At 34.5% G+C, this 24,953-nt stretch overlaps 1 protein-coding gene across 13 annotated transcripts in view; it reads right to left on the bottom strand.

The window, feature by feature from the left end:
* camk2g1 (calcium/calmodulin-dependent protein kinase (CaM kinase) II gamma 1) overlaps positions 1-24,953 on the bottom strand; it is a 164,185-nt gene that overhangs the window by 66,312 nt on the left and 72,920 nt on the right. For all 13 annotated transcript variants that reach the window (XM_056469135.1, XM_056469148.1, XM_056469144.1 and 10 more), the window contains exons 4-6: positions 14,814-14,868; positions 8,553-8,618; positions 2,607-2,679 (exon numbers count right to left, since the gene is read on the bottom strand). In XM_056469135.1, coding sequence (XP_056325110.1) covers positions 2,607-2,679; positions 8,553-8,618; positions 14,814-14,868 — 194 coding nt within the window. The remainder of the gene's footprint in view (positions 1-2,606; positions 2,680-8,552; positions 8,619-14,813; positions 14,869-24,953) is intronic.

Here is a 24,953-nt window from a genome sequence, read left to right on the forward strand (position 1 = left end):
AGAGTGTAAGAAAATATATAACAAGCTGTGCAAGTAAACTGATCTCCCCAGGCTTCAATAGGTGTAGGTCAACTGACATTAGGTCCTTAATGGTGTGCACAACCTGCCATGTGGGGTTATTTTAGTGCCGTGACCCAGATGGAAATTTGAGAGCGATTGTAATAATTGCCACCCAGCAGGAATTGTATGAGTAAATGTCACACCCTTGCAACTGAGGCCATGTCCACACATACACTAGTATCTTTATCAACAGTTTTTCCCGCTTACATTTAGAAAAAAAAAATCTCTGTCCACATAAAAATACATAAACGCACTGTGATGCATGTTATGGGTATGCCCAGCCAACAGGTGGCGATAGTGAGCCTTTTATACTGAGTTTACACCAAATGTCATTAAGTGTATTTTGCGAGTAAATTGCATTTAAGTTAATGCAAACGTAAGAACAGAGGCAGATTACTATCTCTCGGTTGAACAATGCAGAATATGCGATACCTTTGCAGTGAGAGTGTAGAATTGATCATATTCACGTTTTCTGTGTTTTGTGTGAACGCAGCCATGTTGGCCAATCAGAAATGAGCAAACAGCGCGCACACTGACATCATGAGACTAAAACTCTGGTTGTATTGTCCAAATTCTGACCAGGGTGAAGATTTTCTAAAAGATTTCCGGGTACAGTGTGTTCGCGTGGACGATACAACCAGAGTTTTAGCCTCATGATGTCAGTGTGTGCGTGGTTTTCTCATGTCTGATTGGCCAACATGGCTGGGTTCACATCAAACACTGTACCCAGAAATCTTTTAGAAAATCTTCACCCTGGCCGGAGTTTTTTTAGAAAGGTGCGGTTTCAGTCACCTGACGTTGCGTTTTCATGTGGACAAACAGCAATACCGCATAGAAGTATGGTTTTGAAAATACCCGTGTCCATTTGGTCAGTGCATGAGATGCTCATTAGGAAGAGGCTGAAGTACGCCCACCACCCATGCTGGAGACACAAGTTTAAATCCCACTCAAAGAGTTTCAGAAGTCAAACTTCATCAACAAATCTGAAGTATCCAAAATCCTGAGCATCTGAGCTCCTCAATCTTTGGAAGTCCAGGAAAAGTGGATTTGCTTTAACTTGTTAATGACTCCAACTAAACTTTCAGGCTTCAGTTACAACTGTGTCTAAGATTCAAAGCAGACAGCCAATTAAGACCATAGACTAGAATTATGCAAATTTATTAGAAACCCATGTAGGTTTGTGAGGAAAGACTGAAAGTCTGTTCTTTTTTTCGGGAAACAATTAACTGTGCAGAATTGGAGAAAACATAATAGAGGTCAAAAGTCAAAACAAAACAAAATCTTCATAGCAGTGGTGTTAAGTAAATTACAAATACTCAGATTACTGAAATTGAGTAGTTTTTTGCAGGAATTGTAATTTACGTAGTTTTAAAAATGTGTACTTTTACTTTCCTTGGAAAGTACTCTACTACTGTCCTTCAACTTCCGGTCATCCCATATAAAAGGTAAATCACATCCTAATGGACTACCTCAAGACATGGGCGATTTATTGCAGCAAACTGTTTGGAAGGATTAAAAGTGTCCAAGAAGATGTCCAAAATCTTTACACGCATTGACCTAGCGACTGTTTAGATGCATGTCACTGAAGATGACGGATGTTTACTGTATGATGACTGAAATGGCAGACATTCAGCAGACACAAGACATCAACATGATATCAGATTGCCATTGTACCCCAACATCATGGGGAAGTTGCATTTTGTTTGCAATTGAAAATCAGGTTGACGTCAGAACTCAACACCAGAACGACGTCAATGTCCAATGTCCAACCTAAAATCAACCAAATATCAACGTCTAATGATGTTACAGCTTGACGTTGTGTGGACATTACCACTATGACGTCAATCAGATGTTGGATTTTGGTTGCCATACCTGATGAATGAATGTCAGCATTTGACGTCAATAGGATGTTGGTTTAAGATGTTGGTTCAACATTGGTTTTTGGTCACTTTCTAACACAACCTAAAATCAACCAAATATCAACGCCATTTGATGTTGTTATTGGACATCAATAACGTTGTACTTAGACGCTGGATAGACATTGAATTTTAGTCACCTGACATCACAACCTAAATCTAACTTATTATTAACATCTTACGATGTGTGCCAGGTGGGCAACAACTAAATGCACTACAGGATGTTACGTTTACACACTTCCACAAATTTCATGTAAAAGCATCAGCTTTTTACAGGGTAATACTGACTACTCTTGAGTACCATTGAAAGGTCTACTTTTTACTCATACTTTGAGTAATATTTTAAACAGACTTTTACTCGTGCTACATTTTTAAGCAAGTAATGCTACTTTTAGAGTATGATTTTTCAGGACTCTTTCCACCACTGCTTTATAGTAATTATTTGAACGTGTAAGTGTTAAGGAAAATATCGAAACTAGAATATGCATTATTCAAAATACAGCAGAGGCCAAAAATGAAACTGCTTTTGTACGCATTTATTTGTGTGTTTGTGCAGTGCAGGGCATCGACATGGAAACCCCTTAGAGGATGCAGAGGATAGGGTTGTTGTGGTGACAGGCCTGTGCTCACCTTAAGGTCTCTGTGCACGATGTCATGCTGGTGAATATGATTGACACTCTCCAGGATCTGACTGATGCAATGGCTGAAAAACAGAATAATAAATCAATCAGTGGCAGAGAAACACCATAAAGATAAGTGAGCGGTGAGCTGAGGATAAATATCAATTTCTAACCTTTGAATGCAAATACTGGACAGTCCATTTCATTTTTGGGTAAATAATAACAACAATAATGAAAACACAACACATTTGATTGTAAATACTGCCATTCATATAATTTCCCCAAAAATATTGTCTCTCTCAATAACAAATCATAACCAAATTATATAATGCAAAGTCAGTTTCCTGAGATCGTTTAGTCTGTCATTTAAATCTCTCTTAATTAAAATCACCCCTTGAAATTGATTACAGTAAAGTTAAATCAACATGCTCTGCTGGACAATTCAATTAAGTAATTCAATTAAACAGCATGACTGGATGATTGACGCTCCATATGCATACGCTTCTGCTGCTTTAGCAGACTGAACTGAGGTTAAGTGTAAAGTGACTGAAGCTCGAGGAGAGCTGAGCAGGGGATTGTGGGATAGCTGGGGTGGGCATTACTTTCAGACAGGTACACAGACATGTGTTATCTCATCCCTCTTAAAGCTGTAATCCTATAAGAGAATGTTATAAAGGCCTAACCAGGACAGACGTGCATGCGTGTTTGTATGTGTGTTGAGTCACACTGCTGTATAGATACTTAAAGGGATACCTCGGATAACTTGTAAGTGGTTACAAACCTTTATGTTTGTTGAACACAAAAGATATATTGAAGAAAGATGAAAACCTGTAACCATTTACTTCCATAGTAGGAAAACAGATACAATGCAAGTCATAAATGTAATAAAATGTAAATTTTTGGGTGAACGACCCCTTTTAAAGGAGAATTATTTTTCCTCATAATATAATATAATATAATATAATATAATATAATATAATATAATATAATATAATATAATATAATATAATATAATATAATATAATATAAATACTAATGTATCACCACATACTGCATAATGCTATAAAGTCAGCCGATAAAAATGTTATCACTCGATTGAATGGCCATTATCAGTGGTTATCAGCTGATAGATATGGGCCAGTAGGGGCCTTCTTCACCTACTGGTAGGCTCAGAAGGCTGTTATCATCCATCCAGATGGTTAATCAGCTATAGATCACATACAGCTGTAGCCGAAAGTTAAGAATTACTTATATCATTTATTAAATTTCACATTAATTGTATTTTATTAACGTCTACCCCTACCCTAAACCCAACCGTCACAGTAATGTAAAAACAGATCTGGATCTGGAGTCTTCTCAAGTAGTATGGATGATTAACCTTGTGGATGGATGATAACAGCCTTCTGAGCCTATTAGTACGCCCAGAAGGCCCCTACAGGCCCATATCTATCAGCTGATAAGCACTGATAATGCCCAATCAATCGAGTGATAACATTCGAAGCGGGTGTATAAAGAAACATAATACAGTGCAACAATATTTATATTACATACTAATTACTACACTATATTAAATCACATTCCATTATATTAACTTGAGAACTGCGCACTCGTACTGTGTTCTAACTTGTGATAGTTAATATCAATCACTTCAAACATCAAGGGTCATTGATAATTTTTGGGTAAACTATCCCTATAATATATTATAACTGTATAATATGATATAATATAATATAATATAATATAATATAATATAATATAATATAATATAATATAATATAATATAATATATGTGTTATAAATACTAATGTATCACTACATACTGCATAATGCCATTAACTATAAAGCAACATAATACAATATATAGTATTACTACATAACATTGCAATACAGTAACAGTAATTTATAACTGCAATGCATTGTTATACAAGTACATATTAGATTTAATTACTTTAAGTGATATAATGTAATATAAAACTCATATTCATGTTTTAAATATTCATTATGTCTTATATTTTACATTAAAACATATAAAATACAATATAATAGAGAAAAACAATATAGTGTAACAATATTTATATTACATACTAACTTATTACTACACTACATTCCAAATTAAATCACATTCCATTATATTAACTTGAGAATTGCACACTCGTACTGTGTTCTAACTTGTGATAATTAATATTAATCACTTTAAACATCAAGGGTCAAAAATGTTGACAATTTATATTTTTGGGTAAACTATCGCTTTTAAAGGAGAATTATGCATAGTTTTTCCTCATAATGTAATGTAATGTAATGTAATGTAATGTAATGTAATGTAATACAATATATGTATTATAAATACTAATGTATCACTACATACTACATAATGCTATAAAGTATAAAAAAAAACATACATTATAATGTATTACTACATTACCTTGCAGTACAGTAACCGTAATCACTACATTACATTATAATACAAGACTCTATATTAGATTAAATTACTTTAAGTGATAGAATATAATATAAAATTGACATTCATTAAGTCATTAATTTTCCTTTCGCCTTATTCCCTTTATTAATCTGGGGTCGCCACAGCGGACAGCATGTTTTACGCAGCGGATGGCCTTCCAGCTGCAACCAATCTCTGGAAAACCTTCATACACTTATTCACACTCATACACTACGGACAATTTAGCCTACCCAATTCACCTGTACCGCATGTCTTTGGACTGTGGGAGAAACTGGAGCACCCGGAGGAAACCCACGCGAACGCAGGGAGAACATGCAAACTCCACACAGAAACACCAACTGACCCAGCCGAGGCTCGAACCAGCGATCTTCTTGCTGTGAGGCGACAGCACTACCTACTGCGCCACTGTGTCGCCACTGATATTCATGTTTTAAATATTCATTAATTACTACATTATATCTTATTATATGTTACATCATACAAATAAAATATAATCTAAAAGAGAATTGAATACAATAATACAGTGTAATGCTATTTATATTACATACTAAATTATTACTATATTATATTACATTTTAAATCACATTCCATTATATTAACTTGAGAATTGCACACTTGTTCTGTGTTCTAACTAGGTGACAAGTTTCTAGTGACAAGCCACATGGAAGATATAGATTTTATTATCGCTTGCCACTTTATCATGCCTGGTTAGGATATGCCACAAGGAACAATAGAGCAAGAAAACAAAAAACAAAACAAATACACTGGATAAGAAAGCAGAGACTATATTCATGTTTCAAAAGAACGCAGAAGCTATTTGCCCAAATTTGGTTACATTTTAAGCTCAGCATTCCATTTTCAGGACAGCACAAATCCCAGCGGACACAAAAGACCTGTCTCTCTCTCGATATATCTCACAGACAAATAAGACAGCTGATCTCTTTATAAAATGCTTTTCTCACTAATTCTCCCACTTGCCCTCTCTTTATCAGTCTAATATCAAAGTAAAGACGTTAAACTGGCATCATGCGACCAAATGTCCCATTAACTCCCGAATGAGCATATTAAAACTCAGCTTATTGCTGGAGGGTGTTTGTGCTGGATGCCTGGGGCTTTAAATTGGAGTGAGGCTTCCTCAGAGACTTGCACACACTCACTGCTGGTTCCTGAACACACCCAGGGCTTAGACTGACTTCTGGGAGCAGTGGAACCAGTGCCAGTCAGTTCTACAGATGGTGGCACCAACACCCAATCTAGTAGCATTGTAAATGTTATATTAATAATAAGTTTTAGCTCTTAGAAATGTACATTTGAGAGTAGCTTGAGTTGAAAGCAGCAGGAGAGTGAATTGGGATTTGTACATTGGTTGATTATCACGCACATGTATAACATTCTTTATGATTTCTACTATGATAAAAGATGTTTAGTATAAATAAACAAACTAATAAGACTTGACTTAAAAAAACTGTAATTATATTACAATACACATTTAATGTATAAAGCAAGACAGTTAAGGCAATAGGGTTAATAATTATAGTTATCATCAGTGTTGGGGAAAGTTACTTTTAAAAGTAGTGCATAACAACATTGAGTTACTCCCTCAAAAATTTAACTAATTGCGTTACTTGAGTTACTTTTTTATGGAAAGTAATGTGTCATATTAGTTACTTTGAGTTATTTTTGTGTTACTTTTCCTTACCTGTCTGAGGCTTTCAGAACTTGCAGGTGTTTTTTCACCTTTTTTTATAGAGAATCTCTGCATTTAACAACCACCTTTATAACCTACATCTTCATGTACCTTTAAAATAATGTAGGATAATATAATATTTTGAGAACTTTCTGAGCCCAGAGTGATACATGCTGTATATACAGATTAATGAAAGCATGTAAAGTAATGTGTTTGCTACTTTTGAATGTTTTGTGTTATTAGTCAAATGAACTGTAAGACGATAAAAAAAATCCCCAAATCAAAATAAATCTTTGAGCATTATACGTTGAATAAATTTCTTCACATGCGGAACTAGTACAGTAGTCCCACTAGTACAGGAGGCAATCATTGATCGGTATATGGCGAATAAAGCCCACCTTCTAGTACGGGAGCCAATCATCGATCGCTATAGGCTGACTATACTCCGCGGTAGGGGCTCAGAGCAGACGTGAGTGTCTGCAGATTTTGTGTGATTTAGACGTTTAGAAATGAAACTGAAGATACAGGTTTTGTTTAATTCTATTGGTGATTCCTAATATGAAATTTTATTGTAAGCTTGGCAAGCAGTTTTGGAGAATTTGATGTTTTTCCATTCAGACAGAATGCCCAAGCATACTGCTCGTGAGGCGTTTCAAAGATGGCCGCCGAGTGAAATGACTTGCCTTAAAGAGATTTTGGACATCAGACATCGAATAAAAAAAAATGCACATTTCTAAGCACTACAACAATTTTCCACATTTCTGCAAGTAGTTCCTGTCAGTGTTACTTTGGTAAAACCATGGTAATAGTTGGTGATTTGTGGAAATAAAAACCTTCTAACCTTATGGTTGTTACACAATGCTTCATTAGTTTGTGTTTCATATTTGCTTTAGCTCAATTAACACTGCCTTTAGAACTGAGCTTTTAAATGGTCCATTCGGCATGCTGTTCAAACAAGTAGTGCTGTATCATTCCCCTTTTGTGCGCTAGTCGATGTCATACGCAACAATAGCTAGGTTTTCATCCATTTTTATGTGCATAAAAAAGTTAATGGAAATGCCAAGATGCGCATAAATTTTGAAAATGCGCAAAAAAAGTGTGTGTGCATAACTGAGTAACTTATTCGATAAGTAACGATGCGCACAAACTTTGATGGAAACACTTTTACTCAACAAATTCCAGTAGTGAACAAAAAAGTCATGTGATTTTATTATAAGAGATCATGTAATGATAAAAGGAAGTGAAGTCAGGAAGTGACGAATTTGTTCGTTTTGACTCGTTGGATGGAAACATCCATCCACATCTTTTATGTGATAATCCAGTTTTGCGCATAAAAATTAATTCACATTTTTGGATGGAAACATAGCTTATGTCATCGCTCATAAGTTCGGCAAATGGCTAATCTCATTCTAAACTTAGTCACTCTAATGAAGAAAAAAGGTTGGAGCTCTGCACACTATTTAAAAAAGTGTAATTTCTGCTACCTGTTTAGAAAGAACCTTTACAGTTCATTGAAAATGATGCACTCGAAAGGAGGGGGCCAACGGAGGGCAAATAGATGCGTTTTTGTGTGCCACCTGTTGATTGCCAGTTCTACGACTCCACCGTCATTAAAGGCTCTCAGTTTTCTGCACAAAAGGGATGGTCATCCTCTTTCTTTGCTTTGAATCAGATGCGAGTGTGTGTGTGTGTGTGTGTGTGTGTGTGTGTGTGTGTGTGTGTGTGTGTGTGTGTGTGTGTGTGTGTGTGTGTGTGTGTGACCTGCTCACTGCAGCACAGTAACCACAGCAACAGTAAATTGGAGAGCCCACCTTGCGTCAGCTTCACTGTAATACTCTCTGGCGACGATGTCCTCAAACAACTCCCCCCCAGTCACACTGCGGAAAGAGAAAGAGAGAAAAAACAGAGGAAAAAAACACGCATGAGACTGTGCTGGGCTTTGGGCTAATTTGGTCAGCAGCAGGAGGCAGAGCCGACATTTTACATTTACGAACACATGATCACAGCGTACGTGACACTGCAGTAAAACACGCGTAGCCCGATTATACTTGTATTATATTTTTGAGGTGTAATACTAGATGCAGAGCTGCACTTTTATAATAGTTTTTAATGCAAGTGATTTTACAAGGTACTGGCGGCTGTTACAAAGATATACACTCACCAGTCACTTTATTAGGTACACCTTACTAGTATCAGGTTGGACCACCTTTTGCCTTCAGAACAGCCTTAATCCTTCGTGGCATGGATTCAACAAGGTACTGGAAATATTCCTCAGAGATTTTGGTCCATATTAACATGATAGCATCACGCAGTTGCTGCAGACTTGTGGGCTGCACATTCATGATGCGAATCTCCCGTTCCACCTCATCCCAAAGGTGCTCTATTGAATTGAAATCTGGTGTCTGTGGAGGCCATTTGAGTACAGTGAACTCATTGTCATGTTCAAGAAACCAGTCTGAGATGATTCATGCTTTATGACATGGCGCGTTATCCTGCTGGAAGTAGCCATCAGAAGATGTGTACACACGCCATGCTTTCATGTTGTTGACACCAAAGTCAGGCTCTCATCAGACCAGGCAAAGTTTTTCCAATCTTCTATTGTGCAATTTTGGTGAGCGGTGTTAATTGAAGCCTCAGTTTCCTGTTCTTAGCTGTCAGGAGTGGCACCCGGTGTGGTCTTCTGCTGTTGTAGCACATCCTCCTCAAGGTTCCTCATGCTGTGCATTCAGGGATGCTCTTCTGCAGACCTCGGTTGTAACGAGTGGTTATTTGAGTTACTGTTGACTTTCTGTCAGCTGGAACCAGTCTGGCCATTCTCCTCTGACCTCTGGCATCAACAAGGCATTTGCACCCACTGAACTGCCACTCACTGGATATTTTCTCTTTGTCGGACCATTCTCTGTAAACCCTAGAGATGGTTGTGCATGAAAATCCCAGTAGATTAGCAGTTTCTGAAATATTCATAGACCAGCCCGTCTGGCACCAACAACCATGCCATGTTCAAAGTCCCTTAAATTCCCTTTCTTCCCCATTCTGATGCTCTGCATTCTGCAGCAGATCGTCTTGACTATGTCTACATGCCCAAATGCGTTTAGTTGCTGCCATGTGATTGGCTGATTAGAAATTTGCGTTAATGAGCAGTTACACAGGTGTACCTAATAAAGTAGAGCATATAGCTATATATATAAATATATATATATATATATATATATATATATATATATATATATATATATATATACATATATATATATATATATATACATACATATATATATATATACATACATATATATATATATACATACATATATATATATATATACATACATATATATATATATATATACATACATATATATATATATATACATACATATATATATATATACATACATATATATATATATATACATACATATATATATATATATATATATATATATATATATATATATATATATATATATATATATATATATATATATATACTGTATATATATAAATATATACTGTATACACACACAAATATATACATATATTTACACTTATACACACACACAAAATTATAATATATAGATAATAATATTAAAAACAAATTGTTAATGCACATACAACTCCACTTAAAATAAGAGGTTGCAAATAACAGTTTATAACTGATAATAAGACATGTTTTCTGAGCACTTAATTCATAACATCAGAATTATTTCTCAGAAAGGATTGTGACAGTAATGACTACTGACTAATTTTAAATCAATAGAACCATAAAAGAGCACAAACATTTAAATAAGTGTTACTATCACTTGTAAATAAAACAATTCCTTCAAACATTGCTATCCTGTGATGGTTTGACTGTAAACGCTGAGGGTCGTCTGCATTTAGGTGCGCATGAGACGTGTATAACAGGAACATTAGTAACTAACTCAGCCTCTGTTCCACATAAATTGAGTTCCGCAATGAGGCCTGGAAAAATCAAAGGCACTGGACTCTGCTGAAAACCGGGACACAATCACGGAAACAACAGTCTTGACAGTACTAAATCGCATTTACAGGGCCACCCACAAATGTCTAGCCATCAATTCTCCTGGCAGATGCCATCAAATTGAAGGATACATTTCTGACGTGCGCGTACTAGGTGTTCTTGTCGAACATATTTCAGCTGCATTTATCTGTCTGCAGACATTCAGAACAAAATATCTTGGGTTTGATAACTTATCCATCCTCAATTTAAATAGCAGAGAGCTTACCTTACATCTGCTGAGAGTTAAAAACTCACTGGAAGGAAACTAGCTTCATTTCAAACAAAAACTATGGTTTTATGTGCACCAATCATGTAATTATTTTTAATAATAAGCGCAAGTACTTAATAGCAATAAGATCTTTAGATTACAAGAACAAACCTCTTCTCCCATGATTGAATGCAATTGTCTTTATTAAGATTATTACACAGGGTTATTTTTACTGCCTTTATGAATATGAGACCAAGGTGTAGTGGAGGACTGGCCATCCAGAGCTATAGACATGTAAACATATATCAGGGTATATATGCAGGAATCCTAAAGGAAATTTCAATACCTTTTAAAGACTTTTTAAAGACTTTTTCAGAATACGTTAAGACCTCGTCGCCACTTCAAGCTCTAATCAGTATCATACCTTTAACTTAATAAACAGTTATAGTTAAATAAATGAACGGAGCACAACCATGCAACAGAACTTGGATAAGCTCGGAAGAAACAAACCTTGAAAGAATAAGTTATGCGGTAGTTTTCAGCCACTTTTGCCGTCTGTTTTGCTCTATGGCAGGGCTATTCAGGGCTATTATTAAGTTAGTCATGGGGGCCAGTTCATGAAAAGCATTCCAAATGAGGGGTCGGAGAGATATGACTTGCAATATGAGTGATGACACAACAGCAATGTAAGAGCCCATATGTTGTATTTTTGCTCTTTAGGACACCCACGTTGTATTTTTCTACATTAAAATGTTATTATGTTGTATTTTCAAACTACATAATATCAGTGCATTGTACAATGTGGCTTTTTTTTTTTTTTAACAAACATTCAAATGTTGTATTTTAAAGCACAACGTAAGCAGTGCATTGCTTAAGTAGACTTCTACATTCAAACACATTCATATGTTATGCTTTGAACTGCATAACAATTAGGGATGCAACAATTATAGATTTTAGTTGAACGACTATATAATCTGTAGAATAATCATGGTTTCACGGTTATCACATCTAATGTAAATTTAAGCTTTATATTAGGTACTGTAAGTATTTAAATAAACGGTTGTTATCATCTGTGTTCATACATACATTGTCATTTTAATAATTTGTAATAATTCGACTAAAATATCTTTTATTTACATTGCACTGAAAGCCATGCACAACTCTCATGCTACGGCATGAGATGTTTTTCACTTGGTGTGTCTGAAAGGCGCAAGCATATCGCTCCGCATGCGCACGCATATTGGCATATATTCTAATCTTGTAAATAACAAACTTGCCGGCAGAAAAGACGCGATATGTGACCGGTCTGTTGCTATAGTTAATCCAGTGTGCATGCGTATTAGCCTTGGTGTAGCTTTAAGCTCAGAACTTTAAACTAGCGCACAGGTGGCATAACTTTTAGTTATAGCAGTTTCATTCCATGCAACAGAAACGCGGCGATGAGAAGCCTTTAAAGGACACATAGTTTACCCCTTTTTTATGACTTAATATTAATATTATGGTTCTTCTGAGTGTGCCAGTTTAGGTTCAGTTGAAAACACAATTCAGATTGTTTTATTATAATGTGTTAAAAAGTGTTATTTTAGGGGCGTGTACACAGCTCGCTGATTTAGGGGTGTGTTTCTTCACATGAAAATTTGTTTCGACTTCGTGCCCAACGTAACAAGGGGGCGGAGCCATACACTATACCTACACACATGTCAGTCCAAACAGCTTGAAAAGTAGATTTTTTACCATAGGTGCCCTTTAAGCTTAAATATCCAAATGTTTTCGGCTGCTCGCACCACTCACTCGCTTATTGTCAGGTGACTCATGCTGTATTGAACAGACGCACATCCCTTCATAACTATAGCAGCCGTTTTTCGACTGAACTAAAGTTATTTTTGATGTCTTGGTTACACTATTTGGTGGGCCGGAACAAATTGCCTAGCGGGCCGCCAATTGAATAGCCCTGCTCTATGGTTTCGCTGTGGAGAGTGTCACATCACCTTCCCGCGTTTGTCGCAAATTACTTGACATCACCCAGACAGAAGACCTTGGCCGGATGGACCCGGCTCGAACCAATCGAGGAAAATAAATATATTTATGCTTTTTTGGAGTCAAACTCTTTGGACAACGCTTGAACAAAACTTAAGACCTCGTAAAAACACGATTAAGACTTTTTAATGGCCTTAATTTTCTCATAATTGATTTATCAACGTTTAATACTTTAAGACCACGCAGACACCCTGTTATACACATATATCTATTCTCGTGAGTTTTCCCGGTGGTCTATATGCAAATATTTTTTAAAATTACATCACTTTTCTACATCCATGGATAAGTGACCGCATGGGCATTGCTAACAAGAAGTGTGTGTTTGTGTGCATAGAAATGTATTATCCTCCCTCCCTGTTAAATTTATTCCATGAGTTATTCCATGTCCAAAAACACATCCCCTCTCCTGCTTTCACTTCTCATTATAATGGAGGGAGCGATTCTTCTGTGAATGAATCTCCGTTATGAATAGCTTGAGTGAACCATTGATATACCTGTGTCTCAGTGTGCATAATATCCACCTTTCTGATCTAAATGGCATATAAAATTTGTAAAATTCAATAATTTAAGGTGGACAGTATGCACATTGAGGCGCAGGCACTGTTCAAAACTAGCCATTACTTCAATGAGCCGACAATAATACAAGTTTCTGGTACCACAGCGTCTTGTTGTCATACATTGTTTGCGGATTTTATTCAACAAAACTAGCATAAGCCTAGAATTTAATGCGAGTTGGTGCTACTCAGCCTCATGGTCAGTTCAGTAAGAGACTGTATTATCATTAATAATGTTAATTGTTTAGCACAAAAGTTTGTAACATACAAAAACGCAAAAATCGAAATCTTGCCTATGAAATGTTCTGCCTTTATGCTTTGTTTTCTTTGTTTGCTCATTACAACACCCATACACAGAGTGAAAGTCCAGCATCTTCAGATTGGCTTTTGTCTTGACTAAGTGTGGTTAAATGACTCTTGTCCTAGGAGCACTGTACAAATGTGGCGGCGCTATTGAGGCATGCGCTGGGTCCCTATGTGACATCTACTGTATATATCTATGGTGTCAGGATAGCATCTTAGAAACCTTGAGCTAGGTTTCAGGTAGGCTTGGATGGCTCCAAATTTTGATACCATCAAACCTCCTTCCTATTTTACCTCGATATCCAGTAATACAGTGCATAATAAAAAAAATGATGATGTAAGGCGCAGACAGCGTCACCAAACTGATGGCAACTGAACAGCATCCACGCGGATGTGTGCGTGCTCGCGCCCGCTCCCGTTCAAATTACACTAGAGTTACTGACCGCTCCCGCGCTTTATTTGGAAATTTATTCCTGCTCCGCAAGAAATCTAGTCAGGTCCCGCGGCTCCCGCGGTACAGCAGCAGGAACGCAAACCTCTCGTTCGTATTTACCACGTCTCCCTTTTCGTTAGGTCGAAACCGGAAATACTTCATCACCACATGTGTGTTCATCACCACATTTAAGCACTTTGTATTATTTTGACATTAACAATGGATTCAGTTTACTGTAAATTATCCATTTGCAGTTTAAAGTAAATAAATGGAAAATGCTTGAAATGTACCAACAATTTTTAAATGAGTCATTAAAGTGCACGCACACACGCACGCACACTTTCTTTTAGTCTTTGAGTTCAAATATCAGGCAAGGCAGCTTCAGGCTAGTAAGGTTTTGGAACAAAGCCTATATTATTATCACATCTCGAGTTACAGCACAGCATACTGTATACTGCTGAGTCACACGACACGTGTGTGTTTATGTGTGTGTAACAGAGTTTCGGTCATACTCACAGGTCAAAAACCAGGTAATGGAAACCTTCTTCTGAGATACTGTCATGGAGCCGAACTAAAAAAAAAAAAAAAGCACACAAGAAGGAGAATCAGCACTAAGCATCGTCAACACAGAGATAATGCATCATGAAAGCAAACGTTTTTAATGAGCGGGAAATCCTCAGCATTCCTCGCTCCATCACACAGCATTCATAACAACATACAGCACACGTCCAATTACACGCTATAATAGTAATGCTCACGACTACAAAGCAAATTTACAGATTTAAAGGGACAGTTCAACCCCCCTAAAAAATCATCCTTTAATCACACTCTGCTTGTTCCAAACCTGAGTTTGCTGAACACAACGGAAGATATTATGGAAAATGCTGGAACTGACATCCATAGAAGAAGAAAACACTATAAAAGTCAATGGCTACTAGGTTCCAACATTCTTCAAAATATCTTCTATTGTGTTTAACAGAACAAATGAACAAATTAATTAATAGAAGATATTATGGAAAATGCTGGAACTGACATCCATAGAAGAAGAAAAAACAACACTACGGAAGTCAACGGCTACTAGTTTCCAACATTTTTCAAAATATCTTCTATAGCGTTTAACAGAACAAATGTACAAATTAATTAATAGCAGATATTATAGAAAATGCTGGAACTGACATCCATAGAAGAAGAAGAAACACTATGGAAGTCAATGGCTACCGATTTCCAACATTTTTCAAGATATCTATAATTGTGTTTAACAGGAACAAATTAACAAATTAATTAATAGAAGATATTATGGAAAATGCTGGAACTGACATCCATAGAAGAAGAAGAAACACTATGGAAGTCAATGGTTACTGGTTTTCAACATTCTTCAAAATATCTTCTATTGAGTTTAACAGAACAAATGAACAAATTAATTAATAGAAGTTATGGAAAATGCTGGAACTGACATCCATAGAAGAAGAAGAAACACTATGGAAGTCAATGGTTACCGGTTTCCAACATTCTTCAAAATATCTTCTATTGTGTTTAACAGAACAAATGAATCAATAGAAGATATTATACAAAATGCTGGAACTGACATCCATAGAAGAAGAAAAAACAACAATACGGAAGTCAACGGCTATTAGTTTCCAACATTTTTCAAAATATCTTCTATAGCATTTAACAGAACAAATGTACAAATTAATTAATACAAAATATTATGGAAAATGCTGGAACTGACATCTATAGAAGAAGAAGAAACACTACGGAAGTCAATGGTTACAGATTTCCAACATTTTTCAAAATATCTATAATTGTGTTTAACAGAACAAATGAACAAATTAATTAATAGAAGATATTATGGAAAATGCTGGAACTGACATCCATAAGAAGAAGAAACACTATGGAAGTCAATGGTTACTGGCTTTCAACATTCTTCAAAATATCTTCTATTGAGTTTAACAGAACAAATTAATTATGGAAGATTTTATGAAAAATGCTGCAACTGACATCCATAAAAGAAGACCAAGAAAAAACACTAAGGAAGCAAACAGTTACCCGTTTCCAACATATCAAAATATCTTCTATTGTGTTTAACAGAACAAATCAGCTCTTATAGGTTAGCAACCCATTCAGGGAAAGTAAATGTGAGTACATTTTAAGTTCTGGGTGAACTATCCCTTTAGGATGACCATAATGAGTCAAATGAACAACAAAAAGAGAATGCATTGAAAGACGGAGTACAGATGACAAGCAGTGTGTCACGTAGACCGAGTATCAGGGTGGGAGGTGGATGGAGAAAGAGAGAGTGAAAGAAATAAGCAGAGAGAGTTGAGTAAACACTGCCCAGAATAGCAGGAGCCTTATGAGAGAAAGAGCAACATAGCAACTAGCAGAAGGAGGAGGGGGGAAAGAGATGGAGGGCGAATAATAGAGGGATTGAGGCTAATCTGATGCTGAAAATACATATATTAGATAGATTACTTCTACATTATTAGAGTAACGTGGCGAGTCAATAGTCCTCGGAGCGATTGTTTGACAAGCAAAGCCCAGAATGTTGACACTGGTACTGCAAACACGAGCCAATAATTACAGGAGCTCCAGATTAATAAAGCTTAATCACTTTAGACAGAGGACAAATACCACAATTGACATCTGAGCACATTTAACAGCTGGAAAAGGAGGTATGGTGATTTAGAGAGACACAATGTAGGGTGGGACTGGGATCCAGTGGCGATTTTAGTGGATGGAAATAATATTTTTGGCTATTCTGAAGGTGAGTTTTGTTTTTATTACTGTGAGAATGACACATATTAAAGTTCCCAAAAGAAAATGTAAACAGTATGATGCTTTCAAAATATTGCTGTGCTTTGTTTGAGCATCAAGAATACACATATGGTTTAAACCAATGGCATGAGTTTGGGGACAGGGCTTTCACTTTGACTTAAAAAGGTGATGGAGATAAAAATAAACTATATTTTATGCTTTTTTATTTGCATAGAAATCACACACATCACCTTCTTAACATGTTTCCTAATATTACTAGTATTAATCAATATTATGACTGCTTTTGGTATTAAAAATTACACACATCTCCTTAGAACCTATCCAATTAGTAATTATTATAATGTGAATAGTGTAATTTGTGTGCAATATGAAACATCACAAATTTAAAAGGTCAATTGTCATAATAATTACATAATAATCGAAACAACAACAACAACAAGTATTATTATTATCTAATACAATAATATATAAATGTTATATATAATTTGTCATTTTTATACTGTATAACTTCGGTGCTAAATTGCAAAACTGCATAAAATTAACTAATGAGCTTTTCTAAAATAATAAGATTAAATAACAAGCATTATTAATATTTATATTATTAGTTACATTTTATAATTCTTTAATTTTGTTATTATTACTACTACTAATGGATTATTTATTGATTAAAGTGTTGATTAGAGTTGATAGGGTTGATTAGTGTTGATAGAGTTGATTATTGATTATAGTAAGGTTATTTAAAAATAATAATAATAATAATAATAATAATAATAATAATAATAATAATAATAATAATAATAAACTATAAACTATTGTCATTACTATTATTATTATTATTATTAGCATCATCTTCATCATCATCATCATCATCATCATCCATTAATAATAATAATACAATTATTATCATCCTCATCATCATTATATATAATAATAATAACAATGATAATAATAATAATAATAATAATAATAATAATAATAATTTGACCTACATATTTTTTTGCAAAAATAACTTCCAACAACAAAATCAAAATCTATTATTATTATTACTATTATTATTATTATTATTATTATTATTATTATTTGTATTATTAGTTACATTTTATAATAATTTATGCTTTTGTTATTACTACTAATTGTTTAATGTAATTTGTTATTTACTATTATTATTATTTATAATAATAATAATAATACAATTATTATCATCCTCATCACCATCATTATTATCAATATTAAAATAATAATAATAATAATAATAATAATAATAATAATAATAATAATAATAATAATAATAATAATAATTTGACCTACATCATTTTTGCAAAAATAACGACTTCCAATAACAAAATCTATTATAATAATAATAATGATAATTATTATTATTAATTTTATTATTATTATTAATATTATTAGCTACATTTTATAATACTTTAATTTTGCTTTTATTATTACTACTACTATTACTACTAATAATAATAATCGATTAATGTAATTTGTTATTTATTGTTATTAATAATAATAATAATTATTATTATTATACAATAATTATCATAATCATCATTATCCACATTAAACAACAATAATAATAATAATAATAATACAAAAAAAAAAAAAAATAATAATAATAATAATAATTTGAGCTACAAGATTTTTGCAAAAATAAAAACTTTTAATAACAAAAAAAAAACTATAATTATTACTATTATTGCTACCACTATTTGTATTATTAATTATAATACACTTTTAATGCTGACCAAGAAAATCCTACAAGCTCACAGAGTCAAAAAACAAAACTGCAAGACTTGCTGAAAGAGTGATACAGAAAGGAGAAAGCCAGATACGGACGAGTGTGTGCCAACAGCGCCAGCAGCCATGAGCTCGCTGTCCTCTCTCCTCTTTAACCTTTCAGACTGTCTCTTTCTCTCCATCTCTCCTCCTTCATTGGCTCTATTGTTCAGCACTTATGTGCAGCCCAAGCAGAAAACATGACAAGCTGTCCACTGAAGGAGAGACGACAGCCGGGAAAAGTGAAGGAGAGACACACACACATACAGGTGATGGAGCAGGGAAAAAGAGGACAGCATCGCCTCGGGGGTCCACAGAAAACACAGCGGATGGAAAGATGGCGAGAGAGTGAAAAGAGGAGAAAGACACTAGACTGGAGTGTGACGCTCGGGTCAGTGCAGGATAAGAGATGCCAGACAGCAGAACTACAGTGCAAATCAGCTGATGGAAGTTAATATTAAGAGTTACATAACCTGGCATACGCATATGCATAAACAGTATTATTTTATTCTGTCTAGTAACAGTATCTTGACTAAAACAATCAGCACTGTTACTGTTTTTGGTCACATTTACAATATGGATTCATTAGTTAATGTATTTACTAACATGAAGTAAATGTGAACAATATTCAGGGTCAAATTGAAGAATTTGTAAGACCTTTTTAGGAACATAACCAATCAAATTTGACACATACACAGAGCTGAATGCTAAGGATATTTATCTTCTAATGGCCTGGCTGGGCCAATGGAAAAGATTTTTACTTTCCCTAAAAAATACACTCAAATGCAGTTATTTCTTACTGTGCGTTCACACCAAAAGCGACAAGAGCGTCAAAGTAGCCAGAAGTCATTTAATTTCAATGATAGCCGGTGGCGTTAAGTGGCAAGGAGCAGTGTATGTTCAAAGGTGTGGCCGTCGATGAAAGTTGAAATCAAGTCAACTTTATCTTAATGATCTATGATGTGGTTCAGAGGCAACCAGTGGAAATGTACTGTAGAAGTCCACTGCTTGAGAGGAATCCAGAGAACACAGTCCTGTAAACTGTGGTTCCGATTATTGCAGTCACCGGATTTCCAATTATTTACTATTTCTTACAAGGACATGCGTAAAAAAAATAAAAATAAAAAGTTACTAGCGAGTTAATGTGCATTAATGTTTTGTTTTTCTTCTTAAAAAAGCTGGAATCTCATGCTAAACATAACGAAGGTACAAAACAATATTGCTGCTTCAGAATATTTCAGACATGGACCCATAGTGAATCAGTGGAGCAAAGCCACAACACACACAACAATTTGATCTTCCATAGTTAAAAGAATTTGATCAACAACATTTTCATGCTAGAAAGCATGTTTGCTACAACGGTCCCTTTAAATACGACATCAATGTAGCGAATTTTGAAGGCAGTGAAGGCAGACAGCGTTGTCATCAGGACGGCCAGAGTGAACTTTGATGCTCTCACCGTCTTGCCACATTTTCAAAACAATGTGTCAAAACAAAGCAAATTCTCAATTATTTCAACATAACTTCAATATTATATTACAGTTTTACAGGTTAATGTATTTACAGTGCACTAAAAAATGATTAGTTGGATTTACTAAATTTAAGTGGTTGTAAACAATTTTTTTGGTCGAATTTAAACACACAAATTAAGTAGAACATTACTACATTTATGTTTATATATGTGTGTGTATTGTATTTATTATGTATATGTGATACACACACATACATAAGAACAAAACAATTATTTTTTGCATAGATATTAAAATGTATATATAATTTTAATATAAATAAACATTTTAAAATATATGCATGCCTGTGTGTATTTATATATACATAATAAATCAATTGGATTTGGATGCAATTAATCAAGATGAATTTTTGGCCAGATGTAGACATAACATTATTGTTTTTAGTAAAACAAAAATGAAGCAGTCTTGGTGAGACTACATTGAAATAATGAAGAAAAATGTTAAAAACTTACAAATATCAAATTAAGTCATTTTTTTCTCAAAAACTTGATGCATGTTGTAAAACACTATTAAAATACAAACAAGAATCATACTAGTCCTAAATAGCTATACAGTACTACAACCTTTAACTTTGTCATGATATATCGTTTCAGCATTGATAATCACAATGCACAAAAGGCAGCATGCGCAATGTGTCTGAATTATAGTGAATCAGACACTCAATTCAGAACAAATGAGGAGTCTCTGCGGAGTTAAACACTAGTAAAAAAAATGCTGGGTTCCACACAATTCCTTCAGGTTGTCCCACAAATAGAATAGAAAAATAAAAACAGAAAATATAAATAAAAATAAATAGAAAATAGATCAATAAAAAGGTATCTTACATAATGAACATTTTGAAAAGGATTGTTTTATAAAACAATCTTACTTGAGCAATTTTTATTAAAGGGTTTTGTATAATAAATTCAGGAAAAAAATAAATTGTGAAACTTTAAACCCTTTTAAAGGCAACTATAAATGGTTTTAAACATCTAAAAGGGGTTTTTGCTATAGAAACTTCCTGTCTCAAGTCTTGTCTCCTAAATGAGATTCTCTCTGAAATCACCATGGTTACAAAACAGATAAGAGTTCTGTGCTGGATGTTTCTGTAATTTGCCCCAGGGGTATAAATATATAATGCACTATGATTAATTACCAAGTTAATATAACAGTATATCATAATGCAGTTATTCCTGTTAGATATTTAATAAAGAAAAAAAAATTACTTTATATTTTAATATCCATAATCCAAGTAAATATTCCAGTGAGACCAGCTTATATTTATTTGTTTATTTTTTGATACATGATGAACACTAATGAAAAGACAACATTACTTATAATAAACTAAAGATCATTTATAGTATAAATGGTAAAAAATGTTTGGCTTATCATTATGGGTTTTGTAAACTTCACAGTTTACAAACTGTATTTACACACACTGTATTTACTCACACTGTATTTACATTTACACATACTTTTCATGATTATATCCTTTTTTTAAACAAGATATTGCAGTTATTCAGATATTCAGAATTAAAAAGTGATAAAAAGAGATACTGAAAATCCCCTGTTAGGCCTATTTTAAAACAAACATCATCCAAAAGTTCAGATTTTTGTACAAGAAATACACACACAATTGTGCATATTTAATTAAGTACTCTCATTTGCATATGTAAAGCTATATAACATGACATTTTAGAGATCTCGTAATAGAAAAAAACAGCAATTATTAATTTAATCAATTAAATTGAAAAATGTGATAATAAATATTAGTCAATATTGCCCTGCGGAGTCTTTAAAAACACTGTTTCTGCAGGTTTTTAAGACCCTTTTAAGATCATTATGAATGAAATTTTAGACGTATACAGGGCTAAACACTAAGGATTTTTTTCTAATGTAATCTAAATGTAATGTGTATTTATATAGCGCATTTATTATGTATGGCCATACACCCTAAGCATTTCACAATCATATCAGGTATAGGTGGAGTGGGGAGACAATCAAGCAGCCAATTTGGTGGATGGAGATGATCGGGAGGCCCTGACGTATAAGGACCGATGAGAGAACGTGGCCAGGACACCAGGGTTACACCCCTACTATATTAACTTGGGTGATATGGCCCGATTACTTAAATAGTTTTTGTATTAATGGAAGATCATGTAAAGGGATGTGTTGCTTTAGTTTTCTTTCCCTGCTTAGGGAATTTAATTAGAAGAATTTGCTGTAAAATTGTCTGACAGCTGTTGTGAATTGTATTTGCATTAAAAACAAATTTTTTTAAAAAAAGTTTGAGATGAATTATTGGTGATTGGGTGTTGGTCCAATTGGGTAGCTTTACTTGGACATAGGAAAATTAAGACCCATTTAAAATGATTTAAGATCTATGACAATATTTGAAGTGAATTTAAGACTTTCATTCATTCATTCATTTTCTTTTCGGGCTTAGTCTCTTTATTAATCAGGGGTTGCCACAGCGGAATGAACCACCAACTTATCCAGCATATGTTTTACACAGCGACACAGTTTTACATGCCAACACAGGGAGAACATGCAAACTCCACACAGAAATGACCCACACAGACCTTCTTGCTGTGAGGCAATCGTGCTACCCACTACGCCACCGTGATGCCCAATTTGAGAGTTTTTAAGGCCTAAAATTTTGTTTTTGACATTTAAGACTTGTTAATACCTCGCGGACACCCTGAAAAAAGCTTTTTTTTATTATTATTTTTTGCATTGATGCCACTGGAAAAAAACAAAATCATTAATGAGCAAAGAAACTTCCTATGTAAATATAACACTGGTATTAAAAGTTCCTTGTGGAAGCATCCAGCCTGATCTCACAAGAAACCCCACCCCCAAATCCAACTGTAATTTGGGGGATGAGCAAATCGTACTCAATTGTATGAATAAGATTGTACGAATTCATACAAACTAGCCACTAAATCAAAAAGTATTACAAATGAATGTGTTAAACCATCAGGTCCAATATAGAACCTTTATATTTTTAAGAGTGTATCCTTGTTTCTACAGGGTTTTTGTGTTTTTCTACGCTCTCCATCGTCTCCTGTTACTGTACTGTTGAGCTCATTGGTGATAATGACGGTATTTGGGCTGAACTGCTGCCCACCAGCATCTCCCACCTCAGCACAGTTATTTATAGAGCTCAACTCCTCTTCTATTCCTCTCCATCGCTCTCCATCCCTCCACCTTCACCTCTTTCTTTGTCACCGTCATCTTTTCAGTTCTTCTGCTCTCTCAAGTCTTGTTCTTCTTCATCTATCGATCATTCACTCCTACTTTCCCTCTCCACTCATTTCTCAGTCTTTTTTGTCACTCTCCTTCCACTGCCGTGTACTAAAACCTGCTCTCTATTAGCTAATTGTCCCCCTCACAATGCTTATTTTGCTCTATTGTTCAAACGTTGTTTCAGACAAAGACTTTTGGGAGAGGCTGTTCCGCAGGACACAGTATTTTGTGCTGCAAAAAATACTTCAGCCTAATTCAGTCCCAGTTATCACTGGCACCAGCTCAGACACACACACACACACACACACACACACACACACACACACACACACTTATAAACACTTGCAGCTGCAGATGTTCACTGCGACAAACTCACATCGACAGCACCATCTGAAGTTTGGACACTAATTTACAATCCTAGTAAGAAGTTTGTAACATTTAGTTTAAGAAGTCTTATATACTTCAAAAACTCCAGCTAATTAAATGTTGGAGAGGAAAAAAAATCTAAACAGTATTAATATGAAGGATATTTTCTAAATGCAGTCAACATTCACAATGGCTAATGTCGACTGGACTATTAGACACAGATTGAAGCTAGGGCAGCACAAAATATCACAAAATTATCGTTATTGCAATAATAGTATATGCAATATATCTCTGAGATCATTTATTTTATGCATTGGTAGCTTATCTAAATTTGACTAATCAGATGGGACCTTACTATCTTTAGCCCCACCGCCCCAGTAATTGCTGTTCTGCTATTGGCTGGAGCGACCCAAAAGTGAACCCAGAGCTGAAAATAAATACTTACTACGAGAGTTGAGACCAGAGAGGACAATGACAACAGCCAATCAGAGTCAGGAATATATGCTGCGATTTTCACTCATTCATAGTGTTTTGAAGGCTAAATGTTTACACCTTGATCATTTTTTGCCTGAATTACAATTAATTAGATGTAAAAATACATATTTTTCCAGTTTAATTTAATATCATTACATAAATTATTTAAAAACATAGCTAATAATAATAATAATAGCATTTCTTTAGGGAAATGTTATATAGTAAGAAATATCATTATTTTAATACTCATCAACATCGCATACACTGTGAAAAATGTAGGGTTCCACATAATTCCTTCATGTTGTCCTAACACAAATCGATTAAGCTACAGTAATTTAATTGTTTTTACAAATTCAAATGGACTAAACATAAAACAATTAAGCTGTCTCAAATTAGCCTCAAGAATTATGTTGATTCAGCTGATAAAAAGAAAAATCATTTTAAGGTCACAATTATTAGCCCCTTTAAGCTATATTTGTTTTTGATAGTCAACAGAACAAAC

The sequence above is a fragment of the Danio aesculapii genome, chromosome 12 (assembly GCF_903798145.1).
Source record: "Danio aesculapii chromosome 12, fDanAes4.1, whole genome shotgun sequence".
Classification (NCBI taxonomy): Eukaryota; Metazoa; Chordata; class Actinopteri; order Cypriniformes; family Danionidae; genus Danio; species Danio aesculapii.